At 38.5% G+C, this 19,216-nt stretch overlaps 1 protein-coding gene across 1 annotated transcript in view; it reads right to left on the bottom strand.

Annotated features, from left to right (window-relative positions):
* The window catches only part of PDGFC (platelet derived growth factor C), a 345,852-nt gene extending 328,171 nt beyond the window's left edge, over window positions 1-17,681 (bottom strand). The window contains exon 1 of the mRNA XM_056561993.1: window positions 16,541-17,681. Within this exon, the coding sequence (XP_056417968.1) occupies window positions 16,541-16,664 (124 nt within the window). The 5' untranslated portion in view covers window positions 16,665-17,681. The remainder of the gene's footprint in view (window positions 1-16,540) is intronic.
* Between the last annotated feature and the right edge of the window lie 1,535 nt (window positions 17,682-19,216).

Raw genomic sequence — 19,216 nt, 5'->3', positions numbered from 1 at the left:
CAGAATACCTTAATATAGAGCCCAAATTATAGCCAGTATCTAAATAATACTCCATAAAACAGACCACATAATGCTGTCATATATTTTGTACATAAAATAACTGAGTCTCTGTATTAGCAACCACCTAAGAAATGGGGCAAATTTCTAGTTTTCCATTGTCTTTAATTAACTTGATACTGACCTATTCTTGAAGAGATCAAGATATGGAGCCACAAAGAGAAAACATAAATATTTTAGATTTAAAAAACACCTACAAGATTTAGAATGTAACTTACCACCAGTACTAAAACTCCTTTTGGCCTCAAAATGCTTTTTATTTCTCTGCCCTTCATAAAGGTTAAAGGGTTAAATAGGCATTTACATTCCAGTGGTTTAGTAAGAAAAGAAATTCTAATACGTCATGTGATGTCCACTTTGGGTGCATATAAAACTTTACTCAACCATCAAGAGTCCCTGAAGCATGGAAGCATGAAAATAAAAGTTAAGGGGTAAGTAAATCTATAGCTATCCTGATGGATTTCCCAAGAAGGATCATTACTGTCAGTATACTATGGTTCAACAGTATATCTACAAAGAGTGCTCTGTAATAAGTCTTTTCTTAGTAATTGTTTTTCTGTGATAACTACAGCTTAAGCGATTGTGCTGAGAGCATCAGTTACACCAGCCAGAGGTTACTAAATGGTTAAACACTTGCATATAAGATGTGCCGCGGGGTGGTTTAAGAACTTCAGGTCTATAACCTTTATACTGCAACTTAAAAAGTTCTCAGGTGTCTACTATTCTACATGCATAGAGAGATGAAAGTACCACAGTAAAAATGACAGCAGTATAGAAAATAATCCCTGCAGATAAAAGACAACAGAAAGGTCTAAAAACATATAAATAAAAAGCCCCTGCCATGTACAGTGCCTGAGACACACAACATACATACCCCATCATAGCTTTCACACACTGCTTCATCATTGTACGAAACTTATGCTGGGGTACACATGTGGAGTCTTTTTAGTCTGCTGTTTATCTATTAGAAGGTTGCCTTATTAATGTATATTTATGCAGTATATTTCTACAGTCCATGGTATTTTAGCTGCCCCAACCGCATTCTCTTCTATATGTTCAGCCCAGAGCCATGATATATTTCTTATGGTTTTGTAAAACATATTGGGCCTCATTTACTAAGCTGAAAACAACCAATTTTTGTCGGGTTATTTTGGCGCATAGTGTCTGCGGCATGTCTGTGTGCGGCAGTGTGCGCCTGGAAAATGCGACACACCCGACATTGCACTGTGAAAAGCCAAAAAAGGGGCGTGGTCTGTTGCAAAGGGAGCGGGGCCGGTCCAAAAGGGAGCGTGGTTTCACAACCCAACCGATTTACTATTGAATTCACAGAAAATCCTCTGGATAAATGACCTAGAAAAAGCTGGTCAGAAAATTTTCCCGACTTTTCCCAATAGTAGAGAGGAATCCTGCAAGTCTGAAACAACATTTCCCACTAGTAAAAACCCGACACTCCTTGTAAATGAGGCCCATTGTATGCATTTTGTTTACTAATACAATTTGACTATGTTTTGATTTACATATTGTTGTTGGGTCTCCTTTATTTTTGGTGTTTAAATTCTGATATGTTGCATTACTTCTGATGCAGTGGACAATTGACAACCAAGAGCAGTAGATGACTATAGACATTACTACAAGCAGTAAACAAATAGAATAAATCACTTTAGTCATCTAAATGACATTCGAAAACTAATTTCCAGCATATTTTGTAGAACATTTCTCTAGATAAATATATCTCTATGATTATTTAGAAGGTTGTGGTATTGTTGTAAATAGTCTCGTATCTCTACTTCAGGTTTTACACTCTCTTACCACCATAAATAACTCAACACTGATCCAGTGCAAAGAGTAAATATCTATTAGCATTGATGTCATGATCAATTATCAAAGTTTTACAATAATTGAAAGGGACTTTTTACGATAAACATTTTTTTTAGGCCAAGTTCATTCCCATGTCTTTCGCTACAAGAATTTCTCTTTAATATGCTTTACGCCCTAAAGCAGTGCATATGCCTAAAACATTTTATTTTTATTTTCAGCTTTAAATTGAAAACAGTATTGTTGACTTAAAGAGCAAGAAAAACAGATTCCCATTAGTCTCTTAAGTGGCGGCTAAAAGAAATGACTTTTGCAGCTTAGAGATCAAAGTCAACATATGTTATCTCCTATTCATGCCTATTTCTCCACTTGACTGAACGACAAGTACAGTCATAACTGTCCTATATAAATGTAAAGAACAGAGTAATATATACATGTTTTGATCGGTCAGGGTCTGAGTGTTCAGACCCTGATCGATCAGTAAAATGAGCCTGGTGAAATGTGCTTTTAGTGCGTTCTCTCCTGGCTCGGCATCATGTGACCAAGACAACTGTATAATGTAAGTCTATGGTGCCATCTTGGTCACACAGACACAAAACTTATTATATGAATAAGAGAGAAAAAGTTATTATATAAAAAGTTTTTTTTTTTATTAAATGTCAGGTACACTTTTTATGGGGAGGGGATATTGCTTAGGGCCCCAATCTTTTAACCAGAATGGAGAAGCGATCACAAAGAATGACTCTCACTCTAGCAGACCCATGGAAGGTTGATTATTTGGTTCACATGTAAAATTGTCTTTTTACCTTAAGTCACCAGGATGGCTTGATTCTTAAAAAAAATGGATTTGATGGCAGTTTAATGATAACTTTTAGCATCGTTATCATGTACAGTGACCCCCGACCTACGATGGCCCCAACATACGTTCATTTCAACATACAATGGCCTCTCAGAGGCCATCGCATGTTGAACGCAGCATCAACATACGATGCTTTTGTATGTTGGGGCCATCGCATAAACGGCTATCCGGCAGCGCAGACTGCTTCAGCTGCCGCCGGATAGCCGTTTACGGTGCCCTGTGTGGTCCGCTGACAATCACTTATCTGTCCTTGGGGCTCCGGCGCATCCTCTTCGGGATCCCCTGCATCTTCGGTGCTCTCCATCGTCGTCATCACGTCGCTGCGCACGCCGTCCCGTCATCCAATAGGAGCGGCGTGCATAGCGACGTGATGCCAGCGACAGAGAGCGAGGATGCCAGGGAAGCAGAGGCCTTGCCGGAGTGTCGGGGACACCCTGGGGAAACGGCGACATCCAATGCAGCGGTGACGAGCGGTGACGGTCCGGAGCGGCGGGGACACGTGAGTATAACTTCCAATACCAGTGGTCTTCAACCACGTTGGCTGTCCGGGCATGCTGGGTGTTGTAGTTTTGCAACATCTGGAGGTCCGCAGGTTGTAGACCACTGTCCTATACTTTACATTGCACGGATCCCTCAACATGCGATGGTTTCAACAAACGATGGTCCATTTGGAACGGATTACCATCATATGTTGAGGGGCCACTGTATTTCTTTACATTCTTACTGCCAATTACTCTGGTCTGCAGTATAAACATACAGCACCAAGCATTGGTAGAGTAAACATACTCCAAAAGCATAAATTGTAATTGAAGGTAAAGTCAAAAAAATCCCATTATGGGTGTGGAAATAAATATTGAAGGGTGTATTTACAAGATGCTATAAAATGCCAGAGGACACATTATTCTTGTGTAATAGAAGTTATAGTACTGTAAACTGCTTGTCAGTTATGTGCATGTACACTGGCATGATCTAGATAGAATGAAAGTCAAAAACAAGTCAATTGAAACATGAATGATAAGGCAATGCAATAAACAGCCATAGTCATGACAATTGAGTTTTTTTCATTTAACAATTTTTTTTGCGTTTGTAAAATTGATAAATCAACCTATCAAGTATATTGGAGCACAGGCTTTCTCGCAGATTATGTTATTGGAATTAATGGATCCTAAGGGTCATCGATAAAGCAGTCTGAGAGACATGTTTTTATTAAGAATTAAAGCTGCAAGGAGAGATTTTAAAAGGATATTACAGTTTCAGCAAAGATTTTTCTTAGTACATATCTTTTTGATATACTAAACGATATGAGTATTTAACTCAGGGAGAGTTCACCACTCCTGGTGTGACGGTGCTTTCAAGGGCCACTAAGCACTCCGCAGGCATTCTTGGTAGGGGAATATGCAAATCCGCTCATTACATCACCTTTTCAGGCGGGCAAGTACCCCGAAACAGCTGTCTGCAGATGGGTACCCTTTCCTTCTGGAGAGAGAGTTCTGGCTTGGCATTAATCCTGATTAGCTTTTTATATTCCGTAACTGGAGCTAAGCTGATACCAGGGAACATCGCCTGAAAAGGAGATGTAATGAGCTGATTTGCATATTCCCCTACCTCTTTTTGATATAATATCTATATAAAGTCCTTTTAGTTTTCAAGAGTTCTGCTATAGTAATTCGATAGAAAATTTCATTGTTTACTTCCAGTGATATTTATGCGATAAACACATAATGTATTGTAGGTACTTGGTTTGTTACAAGAAAGAATTTTGATAATTGTACTGTAACTCTAAGGATCCATTTACATGGTGGAATTTAGTATCTGAGACAGCATCCGTCCACATGGTCCTACCACCCAAAATTTTGACAGAGCCTGCTGCATGGCACATTCAGCAGACAGCCTTCCTGCCCCAAACAATAACGATCAACCTAGAGGAATGCTTCTCAACATACGGCAGAAATGGAACGGTGCTGAACATGACCACCGGGTAAAAGGAAACGGGTATGTTTATTGCACCATCATGCAACATGTTTCACTGCGATCAGGCAGCTTCATCGGACATCTTGAAGCTGCCTGAGCACAGTGATGAAGCTACTTGAGCTCAGTGAAACATTAAAGATAAGAAAAAGACAGTTCATTTAACTAACAGCTATCTGTTGTGATTGCCTATCCCCATGCACACTTAACTGTGGATTATCTCCTAGAGAACAAAAAGATTAGGCTGTTAAAATTTAACATGCCTAATCCTTCCCTTTCTCTTGATGACAGTCAGGAAGTCACCATACAAATCAGATGGTCACCTGGTCAGTGGGTTCGACCAACATGTATTTAATATGTATGGCCAACTTAAATGTGCACTGTCAAACACAAAACCTTTTGATATGTTGTAAAGCATGTAAAACCAATAGGTTTTGCAATTGCTTTCATTAGAACATTTTCAGTATTTCATACTGAAAAAGCCAGTCAAACAACTGCCCCCTGCCTGCTTAGACATATACTAGTCCTCCTGTGTCCATGCATCATCACCTATGTCATGGACACACTTCCTTGATTGACAGCTGTGAGTGCAGGGCTCACAGCTGGAGGAAAAATCCTCCCACTGGCAGCTTGTGTCCCGCTACTGTCAGTGAGGACAAGCTGGGAGTTGTAGTTTTGCTAATGCTAGGGGAGATGTGAGCAGACAGCATACTGAGGAAGGGGGCGGAGAGCTGCACAGTGAGGCCACGCCCCCTCCCTTTGAGAGGAATTCAGACTAGTGAGCTAAATTAAAAGCGTAATAAAAAATAAATAAAGGTGCTAGACATATAAAAATTAGATGTACATGGTCAGGAGAAGTTAGTGAGTGATATATAAAAAAAAAATTGTTGGATCTGACGGGTACGCTTTAACCCCTTAAGGACCAAGGACGTACCGGTACGTCCTTGGTCCTGCTCTTCTGATATAACGCGGGGTTACACAGTAACCCCGCGTCATATCATGGCGGGCCCGGCGTCATAGTGAAGTCGGGACCCGCCTCTAATAGCGCGCAGCGCCGATCGTGGCGCCACGCGCTATTAACCCTTTAGCCGCGCGCTCAGAGCTGAGCCGTGCGGCTAAAAGTGAAAGTGAAAGTTCCCGACTAGCTCAGTCGGGCTGTTCGGGAAAGCCGCGGCTAATCGCGGCATCCCGAACAGCTGACAGGACAGCGGGAGGGCCCCTTCCTGCCTCCTCGCTGTCCGATCGCCGAATGACTGCTCAGTGCCTGAGATCCAGGCATGAGCAGTCATGCGGCAGAATCGTTGATCACTGGTTTCTTATGAGAAACCAGTGATCAACATAGAAGATCAGTGTGTGCAGTGTTATAGGTCCCTATGGGACCTATAACACTGCAAAAAAAAAGTGAAAAAAAAAAGTGAATAAAGATCATTTAACTCCTCCCCTATTAAAAGTTTGAATCACCCCCCTTTTCCAATAAAAAAAAAAACACAGTGTAAATAAAAATAAAAATAAACATATGTGGTATCACCGCGTGCGGAAATGTCCGAATTATAAAAATATATCATTAATTAAACCGCTCGGTCAATGACGTGCGCGCAAAAAAATTCCAAAGTCCAAAATAGTGCATTTTTGGTCACTTTTTATATCATTTAAAAATGAATAAAAAGATAAGTCCTATCAATAAGTCCTATCAATGCAAAAATGGTACCGTTAAAAACTTCAGATCACGGCGCAAAAAATGAGCCCTCATACCGCCCCATACACGGAAAAATAAAAAAGTTATAGGGGTCAGAAGATGACAATTTTAAACGTATTAATTTCCCTGCATGTAGTTATGATTTTTTCCAGAAGTCTGACAAAATCAAACCTATATAAGTAGGGTATCATTTTAATCGTATGGACCTACAGAATACATATAAGGTGTCATTTTTTACCGAAAAATGTACTACGTAGAAACGGAAGCCCCCAAAAGTTACAAAACAGCGTTTTTTTTTCAATTTTGTCGCACAATGATTTTTTTTCCCGCTTCACCATAGATTTTTGGGCAAAATGACTGATGTCATTACAAAGTAGAATTGGTGGCGCAAAAAATAAGCCATCACATGGATTTTTAGGTGTAAATTTGAAAGAGTTATGATTTTTTAAAGGCAAGGAGCAAAAAACGAAAATGCAAAAACGGAAAAACCTCCGGTCCTTAAGGGGTTAAAGCTGGGTTCCCACCACTGTCAGTGTCTCCATTGTCCTGCTCTTTTGGCAGTGCAGGATTCTTAAAGGTGGCCAAACACATTCAATCAAAAATGTTTTATTAATTTTAAATATTATAATGAATCATATAAACATAAGCCATGACTGCTTAAGAAGAGTAGCATATAATTTCCATAGACATTTCAGAGCCTTATATATCTAAAATTGAAATAAAATTAACGTAGATGTTAAAGTCACATCAAACTGTGGCATAACAACCACAGAACAAGTAATAGTAGGAACAAAAGCTACATGCTCATTCCTTCCATGTAAGGCTGGGTCCACACTACGTTTTGTCCCATACGGGAGCGCATACGGCAGGGGGGAGCTAAAAGCTCGCGCTCCCGTATGTCACCGTATGCGCGCCCGTATGTCATTCATTTCAATGAGCCGACCGGAGTGAAACGTTCGGTCCGGTCGGCTCATTTTTGCGCCGTATGCGCTTTTACAACCGGACCTAAAACCGTGGTTGACCACAGTTTTAGGTCCGGTTGTAAAAGCGCATACGGCGCAAAAATGAGCCGACCGAACCGAACGTTTCCCTCCGGTCGGCTCATTGAAATGAATGACATACGGGAGCGCATACGGTGACATACGGGAGCGCGAGCTTTTAGCTCCCCCCTGCCGTATGCGCTCCCGTATGGGACAAAACGTAGTGTGGACCCAGCCTAACACAGAAACTAAAGTTCTGGATTGTGTTATCTGGAAGGTAGCCATACACTTACAATAACTGTCAGCTGAACTTATCTCTCCCGATCTCTTCATAAACATGGACATTTGGAATGGTAGAACATATATGTTTTCTAGATAGACAGCTCTGGCACCAGCTTATTTGTCCCAGAATAGTAGGCTTGGGCAATGAAAATTCAACACCTCCGACCTTTTTTTCCATTAACATATCCTATTGGTGAAGAGTTGGGAGGCCGATATACACCTTAGACAGTTAACCAAACCCGCCAAAGTTGTTAAGTTCAGCCGACTTTAGTCTAGGATGTATGGGCACCCTTATGCTTTCCACAAACCGCTCATGATGGATCATACTAACTTTAATAGGGTCTGTTAGGTTTCTGCCATGGTGTCTGGAATTATACTGGACAAAACTATGCTGCATGTTGTGCTATTTTGTTTGGGATTTTTTATAAAATATGTGAATGAAGCTTAAAGTGCCAAGTGTCCATCAGGACAGATTTTCATGCACTGGAACCAAATAATGAAGGTTCCTATTAAATGACTTTAAGCTGAGTTTTTAACCCATTAAGAATGAATACAGAAGGTGTACTGGAAAATGATAAAACTTTTTTTGATACAATGAATAAACTTTTTTTTGCTTTAGTCATTAAAATATAAAATATACCTACAATGTAACTATAAATATAGGTGATTTTTGCCAACTGAAATCAACTGAATCTGACTACCTGTCCTGTCACGTCTTAAGCAGTGCAGAAGATATTGAATGTCACATACCATAGCAAGAATTGCATGTTCAGTTTTAGTTATATAAACTACAATCAAAAATCTAACAATGTAATTGGTTGGTGCGGCATCACTTTACATTTGTAATTCACACATGGATAACTACTAACACTGAAGAAAAAAGCACATTGGGGGATAAAAAAAAAGTTCTCCATAGCAACCAGACACAGTTCAGCTGTCATTTTTCAAGAGCAGAATACTAGGGGAAATAAATACAGTTTTTCTTTAGAGTGTTTTTGACTATTACGCTCAGTGTGTGCCAGGTATACTCTCTCTTGGTTTCGAGTGTAGATTTGCATGTGAACATTGTGATTTAATGGAGAAATTTTATGTACCGTATATACACATTAGATAAGAGTCACCCAATGTGGCCAATGTTAAACATTCAAGGATCATCCAAGGCAAAAAGTCTATATAACATTTATTACAGTCTACTGGTAACTTAAATATTTCCTGACAAACCATTGTGTCCTATAGGATTTTATGGGGCTGTTCATCGGCTTTTTGTGTGTATGCTCTTTCACTAGCAGATCATAACATAACATATTGTGCCTCAGCAGCTAGTCTTTTACCCACACCTATTTACATTCATTACAACGCCTAATAGAACACACCACCGCAGCAGCTTGTCTTTTGTTGGAAGCCATTTTATACATATTACATGTTGGTTGTAACAATTGTTTGTTCATTAACAACTATTATCTATTGTTTAGGTGTTTTGGCCAGTTCCTTGGCATCTGATCTTATGGACACTAGATGGTTATTTCATGTGTATTGCCAGCCTTCTGACCATTACATGACGTTCAGGAAACTGAAGGCATATTAGGCACATTTCACACCGCTTTTAAGGTGATATGAGTCCCACAAATATCCAGATATTTACCTGTCACACTTATGCACATGGCTGTATTAAGGCTTGTACAAACCTTGATCTGTTTGGAGCTTTTAAATGCCACTCAAGATGTCTATGGGAACATACTGTACCTTCATATGCCTCAAATTAAATACCAAGCCACGAGGAGGTATTTTCTTTCCAATCAAAATGTTGTCCTTTAACCCCTTAATGACGCAGGATGTATATTTATGGGAATCGCGCTCAGGGGCTGAGCGAACTTCATACCCAGTGGTTCGCGGTTTCTATCAGAAACCAGGAGCCGCGGCTAATGCTGGACATCGCTGAGCGGGCTGATGTCCGGCATTAACCCTTTAGACACCACAATCAAAGCTGATCGCAGTGTCTAAAATGGGAGAAAACAGTTGCCGGTTAGCTCAGAGGGCTGTTCGGGACTGCCGCAGTGAAATGACAGTGTCCCGAACAGCTAAGGGGACAGCGGGAGGCTTCTTACCCTGCTTCACACTGTCCGATTGTCGCTCTGCTGCTCCATGCCTGAGATCCAGGCTGGAGCAGCAGAGCACCCACGACACTGATCAATGCTATGCTTTAGCGTAGCATTGAACAGTGCATGCAATCCAAGGATTGCATGTAATAGTCCCACTTTAGTAAAAATGTGTAAAAAAAAAAAGTTTAAAAAAGTTAATAAATGGCGCATTTTTGGTCACTTTGTATACCCAAATTTTTTTTTTTAAAGTGATCAAAAAGTCCCATCAAAACAAAAAAATGGTACTGATAAATCATGGCACAAAAAAATTAACCCTCAAACATCCCTGTATGTGGAAGAATAAAAAAGAGGTCAGAAGATGACAATTTTACACATACTGGTTTGTGCATGTAGTTATAATTTTTTTTAAGCAGAAAAATAAAGTAAAACCTATAGGAATTAGGTATCCTTGTAACCATATGGACCTACAGAATAAAGATATAGTGTTATTTTTTATGAAAAGTGCACTCCATAGAATCATAAGCCCCGTAAAAAGTTACAATATGGTATTTGTTTTTGTTTTTTTCAATTTTTGCCTCACAAATATATTTTTTCTGGTTTCGCCGTAAATTTTGTGGTGATTGATGTCATTACAAAGTAAAATTAGTGGCGCAAAAAATAATCCCTTACATGGGTTTGTAGGCGCAAAATTGAAAATGTTATGATTTTTAGAAGGTGATGAGGAAAAAACGAAAGTGCAAAAATGGAAAAACCCTGTGTCCTTAAAGGGGTACTCCGCCCCTATACATCTTATCCCCTATCCAAAGGATAGGGGATAAGATGTCAGATCGCAGGGGTCCCGCTGCTGGGGACCCCCGGGATCTCGGCTGCAGCACGCACCTCAACAGCTTCCGGCAATGCTGGAGGCTTTGGATCCCGATCACGTGAGCGGAAGATCGTGACGTCACGACTCCGCCCCCGTGTGACATCACACCCCGCCCCTCAGTGCAAGTCTATGGGAGGGGGCGTGACTTGCATTGAGGGGAGGGGCGTGACATCACACGGGGCGGAGTCGTGATGTCACGCTCTTCCGCTCGCATGGTCAGGATTCGAAGCTTCCAGCATTACCGGAAGCCGTTGAAGTGGGTGCTGCAGCCGACATCCAGGGGGTCCCCAGCAGTGGGACCCCCACGATCTGACATCTTATCCCCTATCCTTTGAATAGGGGATAAGATGTCTAGCGGTGGAGTACCCCTTTAAGGGGTTAACAGAAGTGGTATCTCATAGAAGCCATTTGGATCCATCATGATACATTACAATAATATAATACATGAAGATCCTTTTTTTGCTATCCAGATATATCAATAAGTCTATAGAACTGGTGTGAATAGGACTATAGATTGCATATTATACAGTTATAACTCATACTGGATATCTCACTTTACTTACTCATAGTTAGTTTTCTCGGAAATGATTTGGTTCCTATTCCTAACTGGAAATATTGGCTCACTTGCATCCACACACAAGTAAAGCAGTGTAACAATGAATGTATTCCATCTAGAAAGTATTTTTTTCATGTATTAGTGTTTATCCATATATGTGTATATATTTTTGAAGTGCTGTATTTTATGATATCAGTGTAAATCTCCAACATCATATAGGCTGAACTGCAAATATTATGTCTACACACATTTTCACTGTTTGTTTATCCTGGTTTAGCAGGATTTTTTCAGTAATCTTTATGATGATGCATGTGGGCTAAGCTGTGGCTGAGATTTCTATGATTTTAATAAAACAATTTATTTTCCTATATGGTATTATAATGCATTACGTCATATAGTGTTTTATCTCTCGTGTGTACTTTAGATAATCATGTGTGTATTCCATCCATTTTACTTACATAAATAGTTGGTTTTACTTGTAATGTAGTAGGAACATCAATACTTATCTCTAAATGACTCCTTATCTTATGTAAACTATCGTGTAAACAACATTTTCCTCAACACCTCAAAAGAACATCCTGGTGGATAGTATTCATAGAACCTTTTGTGGAGGATCTGTATCATCACTAAGGAGGATCAATTACAGTATATCATGCAAAAGTTCATTTCTTTCAGTAATGTAACTTAAAAGGTGAAACTAATATATGAGAGAGACTCATTAAATGCAAAGCAAGATAGTTCAAGCCGTGATTTGTCATAATTGTGATGATTATGGTTTACAGCTCATGAAAACTCCAAATCCCCAATCAATGATATGATTTGGGAGTCATGTCATCTGCTGGTGTTGGTCCACTGTGCTTCATTAAGTCCAGGGTCAATGTGTCTGTCTACCAGGAGCTTTCGGAGCACTTCATGCTTCCTTCCGCAGACAAGTTGCATTACTGAAAGAAATTAACTTTTGCACTATATTCTAACTTTTTGAGTTTCACCTGTATACAGGCAGACCGTATGACCAAGGCCATTTGACGGGCTGAAACGCATAACCTGTGACTACCCTGTCTTTTGTACCTATGGTGTATATGAATTAATAAAAGGAATTTTATACGGGAACAGCACTGTCCCACACTACAGCTCACCCACGCTTACATTTTTTGTAAAATGCTTTAAAACTACATGAAAATGGGGGAGTCGTGTGTTTACTTGAGGAGACTGCAAAACTGGTGTATTAAGTCTTACAAGCTGTGCAATGTTCCATGGGAAGTATGCAAAGTAGCCCTCTTTAGAAAGGGGGGGAAAAACATGTTCTACAGCGCAATCTATTGGCCGTAGCTTCCCTTACAAGTTATGTTAAACTCATAAAGGGTCTTAAAACATGTTTGGGGATAAAATGCCAAGCCAGAATCTCTCCCATGATTTGAAGGGAGGCTACCTCAAATTGGTGGCCCTGTAGAGCAAGTTATGTTCCTTCTGTTGAGGAGTTAATTTGAGAACTACTTGAAAAATATCGATTTGCAGAAAACAGAAAACAGTCATGCCTAATCCAATGTAAGGTTGGGAAGAAGTGTTTTCCTTATTAAGGTAAATTGGACCATATTTTATGAGGATTTTCTTCTACTTTCTCTGTTTTCTGCAGGGTTTACTATGGCTCATTTCCTAAAGAACTGGATAGACATGTGTTTTTTGTTTAAACTAACTTATACACAGACAGACACTTTGACTTGTAAAACTAAGAAAGACTAACATAATGCACAACATTGCCGTTGATAGTTCTTTGTTGTCGTGTATGACTTATTGTAGACTTAGTGTAGCATTAGGTCATGACCAAAGCAATTACTTATTACTGTTCAGTGCACTGGGGAACATATGGAGGAAACCATTAACAGAAACTAAGAGCACAGGCAATGACTAACAAAATCTCTACCTCAATGTTTTATTTATAGTGGGGGTGAGCGCAATGGAAACCTTGCACTTTCCCTTGTTAACAGTGAATTGTGATTCTAACCTCTAACAGAATACATAATAATAATATAGTATCAGTATCGTAACATGAAGCCATTGAACCTGATGCAAAATCTGTAACAATTTCTTTTCCACAAGCATGTCAATTATAGCACTAGGGCAGCGGAATGGCCATTGGGCCCCCTCAGCATTATGGCTTGGAAGTGACTTTTAATCCAAATCCAAATTTATTTCACTTATTCTAAGTCCTCACTTCAAGCTAGGACCTACTTGGACTTTAGCCTACCTAATATAGATGTCAGAATGGTCAATCATTGTTAACATTATTATTTGTATGTAACATGACTGAACTATATTACCAGATGGTATATAAAGCTAGAAAAATTGATGATGCAGGAGCCTAAAACAGTACTGGGCCTTTGGAAAACAAAAGGAGAAACATTAATATTTAATGACAATTTCTACATATAAACATTTGTTATATTTTCCCATTAGCTGTAAAATGTTGAGGTAATGGGCAGTGCTCCTCATGATTGTGATCCTAGGTTTAAGAAACACACCATGCTAAGAGAATTTCTTCTGAAAAGGGGGTATTCTAAAGGGCATATTACACAGGCCAATACTGCCCTGTGTACTAGGCCTAGTGATCAGCTGACCAAAGTAAACGCTGATAGCATTGTTTTTGTAGGACTTGAAATCATTGTTTGTCAGCCACACATCATCTTGTGTACACATGTCATGTGTGGATGACATGTGTACAAAAAGAATGGCATAAAGGCTCCATAAATGAGCGCTTATCTACAGTCAAATTGGAAACTTGTAGGCCCATCTAAAAGAGCATAAAGGTGCTGGGACTTGTCGGTAACAATAATATACAATGACAGGCAATGTAGGGGCCCAGGGTTTAGCCAGATCAGTAATAGTTAAATAAACAGAATTGTTTTTTTTTTTTTTTTTTTTATAATAGGGTTTTGTGTGTCATATTTCACATGTTGAGAAACATGGTGCAATGACAATGACCACAAAAAACGCAAAAACCTTAAAAGAATTGCAAGCCAAACGGATTTCTTATTTTTATTAGCACAAGTGACAATTATTGGTAAGGGTTTATTAGGTTAGGGGGCATATAATTTATATGTCATTATAGCAAAAATGTATATATTTGTATTTGTAAATCTCCCTCAGTGTGTTTATTCTACATACTCTTATTAACGTGATTCCAGAAGATTACTTGGATAGATGACAATTACACCCAATATAATGTTTTTAATTGTTTAAAGTTAATTGTGACATTAAATAAATAATGTTATAATTTCCATTTTTTACAGCACAAACTAGTGGAAACTGATCTAGCAGTTGCTGGCATACAACACAGTGGCGGGGTTCAGTGTAACTCAGCTGATAGAAATGCCTTATCTTCAAATATATCATTTTAAGGCCAAGTACTTTGAGGACACATGCAAGTCCATGGACTGCATTGTGGGAAAAAATAGTTCTAGGTATACATGTGTGCAATGTCAACAGATAAACTAGTTCACCAGCTATCATCTGAAACATTGACAAATTGACTCATGTTAACAATTAGGTCAAATTTAGTCATTGACATTGAAAGAGTCATTAGTTGGCAAGGTGTCAAATCCCAAACTTCAAGTTAAGAAACTTCAAGATAACAAAAGATGCATTTTCTTTGTAAGTGTCTGGAAGAGCTCTTTTTCTTAATAAAGTTGATTGAAACAAGAGTATCTTCAATCCAAATAAGCTTTATATAGTATTTATTGATCTTATCAATTCATTCATTATGCTTGTAGAAAACAAATCGGATGATAATATTATAAAAACACGAACTTAGTGCATAGAAGGAAATTATGTTTTTTTCTGGTCTGGTAAGTGTATAACATTTTCTTTTAATACTTTAAATACAGAATGCTAAACATTGTCGTCCAGTGAGTCTAGACATCGTCCACAAAGTCTAGACATTTAAAAAAACATAAAACACACAAACACACTCACTACACCAGAACTATTTCTGGCACCAAAACGCAACATCTCAGAATATAATTTGCCCTACCCTTTAACTGGTAAGACATGAGAGAACTTGCAAGTCCAAAACAACAGCTAGGCAACTACTAGGTGTCTGTGCTTGGATTATAAAACAGAAGAGATATTTTCATAAGATTTGACTTCTTCAAGAAAGTGCATTATTTTTCAACACCAAAGAGACTAGACAAAGGTCATCTTGATCAGTTCCCGTCACAACATAGCAGGGATCCCCAGTCGTTTGATCAGTTTCCTTTGGTCCTTCACACTGGAGTCTGATTATAGACTGATCTCTCTGCAGCTCTTTGATCAGGCTTTCTGGCAGTCTGCAGGTGCCATATGTCAACACATTAGCGAGCAGCATGCAAAAACAATATCAGCTCTCTCACACAACTCTAGTGCATGTGATAAAGGGTTGTGTCCTGTTCCTTATCTTTACTGGCTTTTAACCCATAATAGATAGATATATATATATATATATATATATATATATATTGCTCTGTACCACACAAAGAACGGAGGAAAAAAGTCACATCCAGGGGAAAGGAAAAGAAAACAACAAAGTAACAAAAAAGGCCATTCATAGCTGCAAATAAAAAATGAATTTAAAAGTCAGCTTGATTTACAATTTTCAGCTGACATAAACGTGAGGAAATTCACATGGCCAGTGTTTTAGTGCCAAAGTATTACCGCAGGCACCACAACTCATGCAGTTAGACCAGTACTATTTATACACACACTTTTTAGTGTTCAATGCCATCCAGCAACGTTGCTTTTTTTATACTTCCCATTCTGTGCAGCAGTTCATTTATTCTTTTAAAACAGTCAAACAAAAATGACTTTATAATCTAAAATCAACAACACGAGACTTTAAAAATCTGAATAATGCAAGTCCTATGGAGTTCAGAGGCTAGGCAAATTACACACCCTGAAGCTGCCCTTTTACATGAAAGAATCCTTTCTTTACACTCACCAAGCTCCAGCCCTTGGGATCTTTCATTTAAGGGTTTTCTAAACATTTCAGGTACACTTGAAAGCTGAAAGTAATTCTCATTTCCTATGTGGGATTAGCTTGTTTCCAGGACAGAAAGGAATAGAAGTCATTCACTAGTTCAAAACCACAACGGATCTAGGTCTACAGGCACAAACATAAATATATTTTAAAAAGGGACCCAGGTTTATTTTTCTGCCTCTTTAACCCTGGCGTCATGTTTAAAGTTCCTTTTTTGTGGTAACTTTTACAGCTTAGCCTTGTGCAGGTATGACTACACCACATCCATAGTTAATGTGCCTCCAGGAAAGGTAAAAGACCTTTCAAGGCTATAAATTCTTACAGTGTATAAAAAAAAGAGAAAATGTGGTCTTACCATTCTGTTCCTTTGCACTTCCAAAATGAAATTTGCTGTTGAGATTGGGTTCAGCTTGTACTCCATGTGGCTGAAAGTCCAGGGTACACGTGAGGACTCTGAGAAGTAACAATAAGAGGATCATTTGGATGAATAGGGGGAGCACAGATACTAATGCCACTTGAGATATGCAAGTTCACAGTCAAACTCAGCAGAGCATGATAACTGCACCCTTCACCAGAGAGCACTGAGCCTGTTTGGGTAACATTGGTGGCAGATGATCACTGGGTAGATCCTTCATAATCCCATGGAAAGCAAACTCTTTTCTGATTCTGTGATTCTTTTCTGTCTCCAGTTTGGAAGTAAAAGTAAGATGAATAGATCAACTCCTCAAAGATCTGTTGCAGTTTTAAATCCTTCTAAGCAAAGATGTTCAAAAACAGAAAAAAAGGAACAAAAGTCTGACCAAATTAAAAAAAAATAAACATAGATATAAAAATGTTTTCCTTAGGAACACCTGTCAGCCTCACATTGAAGCAAATGCACAAAAAGTTCCTTGAAGCTTCAAGAAAATGAATAATCCTTCTGAAAGGAGCAGTTTACCTTGTAAAAACAAACAAAAACCAGTGAATTCTGAAGAAATTAGCATTATAAGTGAGAGCAGTCATCCAGAGCTGTTAAAATGTGAAACTGTAGCTTGACACCCGAAGGGAAAACAATGTGATAGTCAGCAAACGTGTCCCTTCAGGACATTGTGGGATAGGAACGTGTCTCTATACACCTCCCTTTTTTTCTCACCGGCAGTTCCTTTTTTAGGCAGTATCAAAGTCTGTGCTGCCCTGCTGTGCTGATTATTTACCTTACTTTTTGGCTTGGCACCAAACTTCCTCACACTGTTTTGTAGATCTGAGCAGTGACCCAACAGCATGAAAGTAATGGAGCCAGTGAGTTCTCCGCCTGGCAGCAGGTTCTAGGCAGCAGGGTGATCCTCTAGTGCTTAATAGGGCTGCAGGTCACTCAGGGGTTTGCTTGCTTTGCTGGTGGGATTCCTGTGCCTCTGAAAAACTCAGGAGTGAAAAGGAAACAATTCCTTAGCTGGGAGTCTGAGAGCTTAGTGTGGGTGTCTGTTTAAAGTTTGCTCCTAGCTGCAACAAATGGGAAAGAATTTAGAGCTGATGAAAGTACTTGACTCCCTCTCCTTCTTCTCCTTCCTTCCCCCTCTCCTTTCCCTCTCACTTTCCTGAAGTTCCAGTGAATACAGACTGCCACCTGGCGACTCCACAGGTGCTACAACAAAAACTAGGAGGCCAGGAATCCCATCTCAGGACAAAAAGTTGGAAACTTTAGAGCTTACTGTAAAGTGATATTTTAACGTTAGATTTAACACACTTTCATATTAGAAGCTTCACACAGTGTGCAAGTCAAAGTTAACTTATTAAATAATATACTAATTCGTGGTAAAAATAGCGAGAACTCACTAAAACTGTATCATAACAAAGTGCATTTAGACCTGAATCTAAATACATATTTGCAGATGATATCAGTGAATTCTCAGAGTATTCATATATATGTGTGTGAACAGTACCGACTTTACCACCTTTACTCACTAAACATACTTATAGACATCCCATATACGGAGAAAACTTTAGAGGCCATAGATATTTATCAACTCAATATGTCTTCCACTGTTTTACTCTGAAGATTGTTGTATTCTAAAATTTGTTTAAACCCAGATTGATTATAACATTAATCATATAACTGTCATTAGCATCATAATATAGCAGGTAAAATGTGTTCACATACTTTTGAAACTTTACATTATTTTTGAAACTTTTCTGTATTGAAAAAACTACTGTAGATAAAAACCAGTTAAAAACAAAAACATCACCAGAGATTATGGCACTCATTTTAGAAGTTGTCACTATTACTTATCTAAAATGTTAACACGGTTTTCCACTTTTTCACAATCCAAGTTATTTATTATATTTTCAGTCCTGTTTTTGCTCTCTTTTTCCCCTGTGAAGTTCACTTATGAAAAGTGTTTGCTCCTTTGGGCACACATCCATTGTCCAATGCGCCAAAGTCCACTGTCCTGACATCCCAAAATCACATTTAAGAATATGAGGGAAAACTCAATGGAAAAGAAAAAAACACAAAAACACAAATTAGAAATATATGAAGGCCGATGTGTTATAAATATTTTACTTGCTGGGTTATACCCTATGTTATATTCTTTCATTTCTACATTCCCTTTTGTTACCCTATCCTACCTTTTCAGTAAAAATAAATAAATAATATAAAAAAATAAGTAAATAAAAAAAAAAGAAAGTAATATTTATTTATTATTCTTTTAATACTTCTTTATTCACATATTAGTTTGATGTTGCCAGAGCATACCAACAGAGAAAAATAATATTTTAGTCTATACAAATATATATATATATATATATATATATATATATATACACACACACACACAGCAACAGGAGAATACAGCAGCACACTGCTAGCACAAAGATATAGCTAAAACATGAGTATATAGATAAAACATGAGTATATAGATAGAACATGAAAAGCTATACAGCTGTAGTGCAATAAATGAAAATATGAAACTATGAAATTATGAGGTACTTAGCTTGCGAATTTGGCGGCCAAATAGCGTGGATTTTTTAAAAAAATCTCATTTCTCTAATGATA

This window comes from Hyla sarda, chromosome 1 (genome assembly GCF_029499605.1).
Source record: "Hyla sarda isolate aHylSar1 chromosome 1, aHylSar1.hap1, whole genome shotgun sequence".
NCBI lineage: Eukaryota > Metazoa > Chordata > Amphibia > Anura > Hylidae > Hyla > Hyla sarda.
Note: the sequence above shows the minus strand (reverse complement) of the source record. Positions and strands in the feature narration are given on the sequence as shown.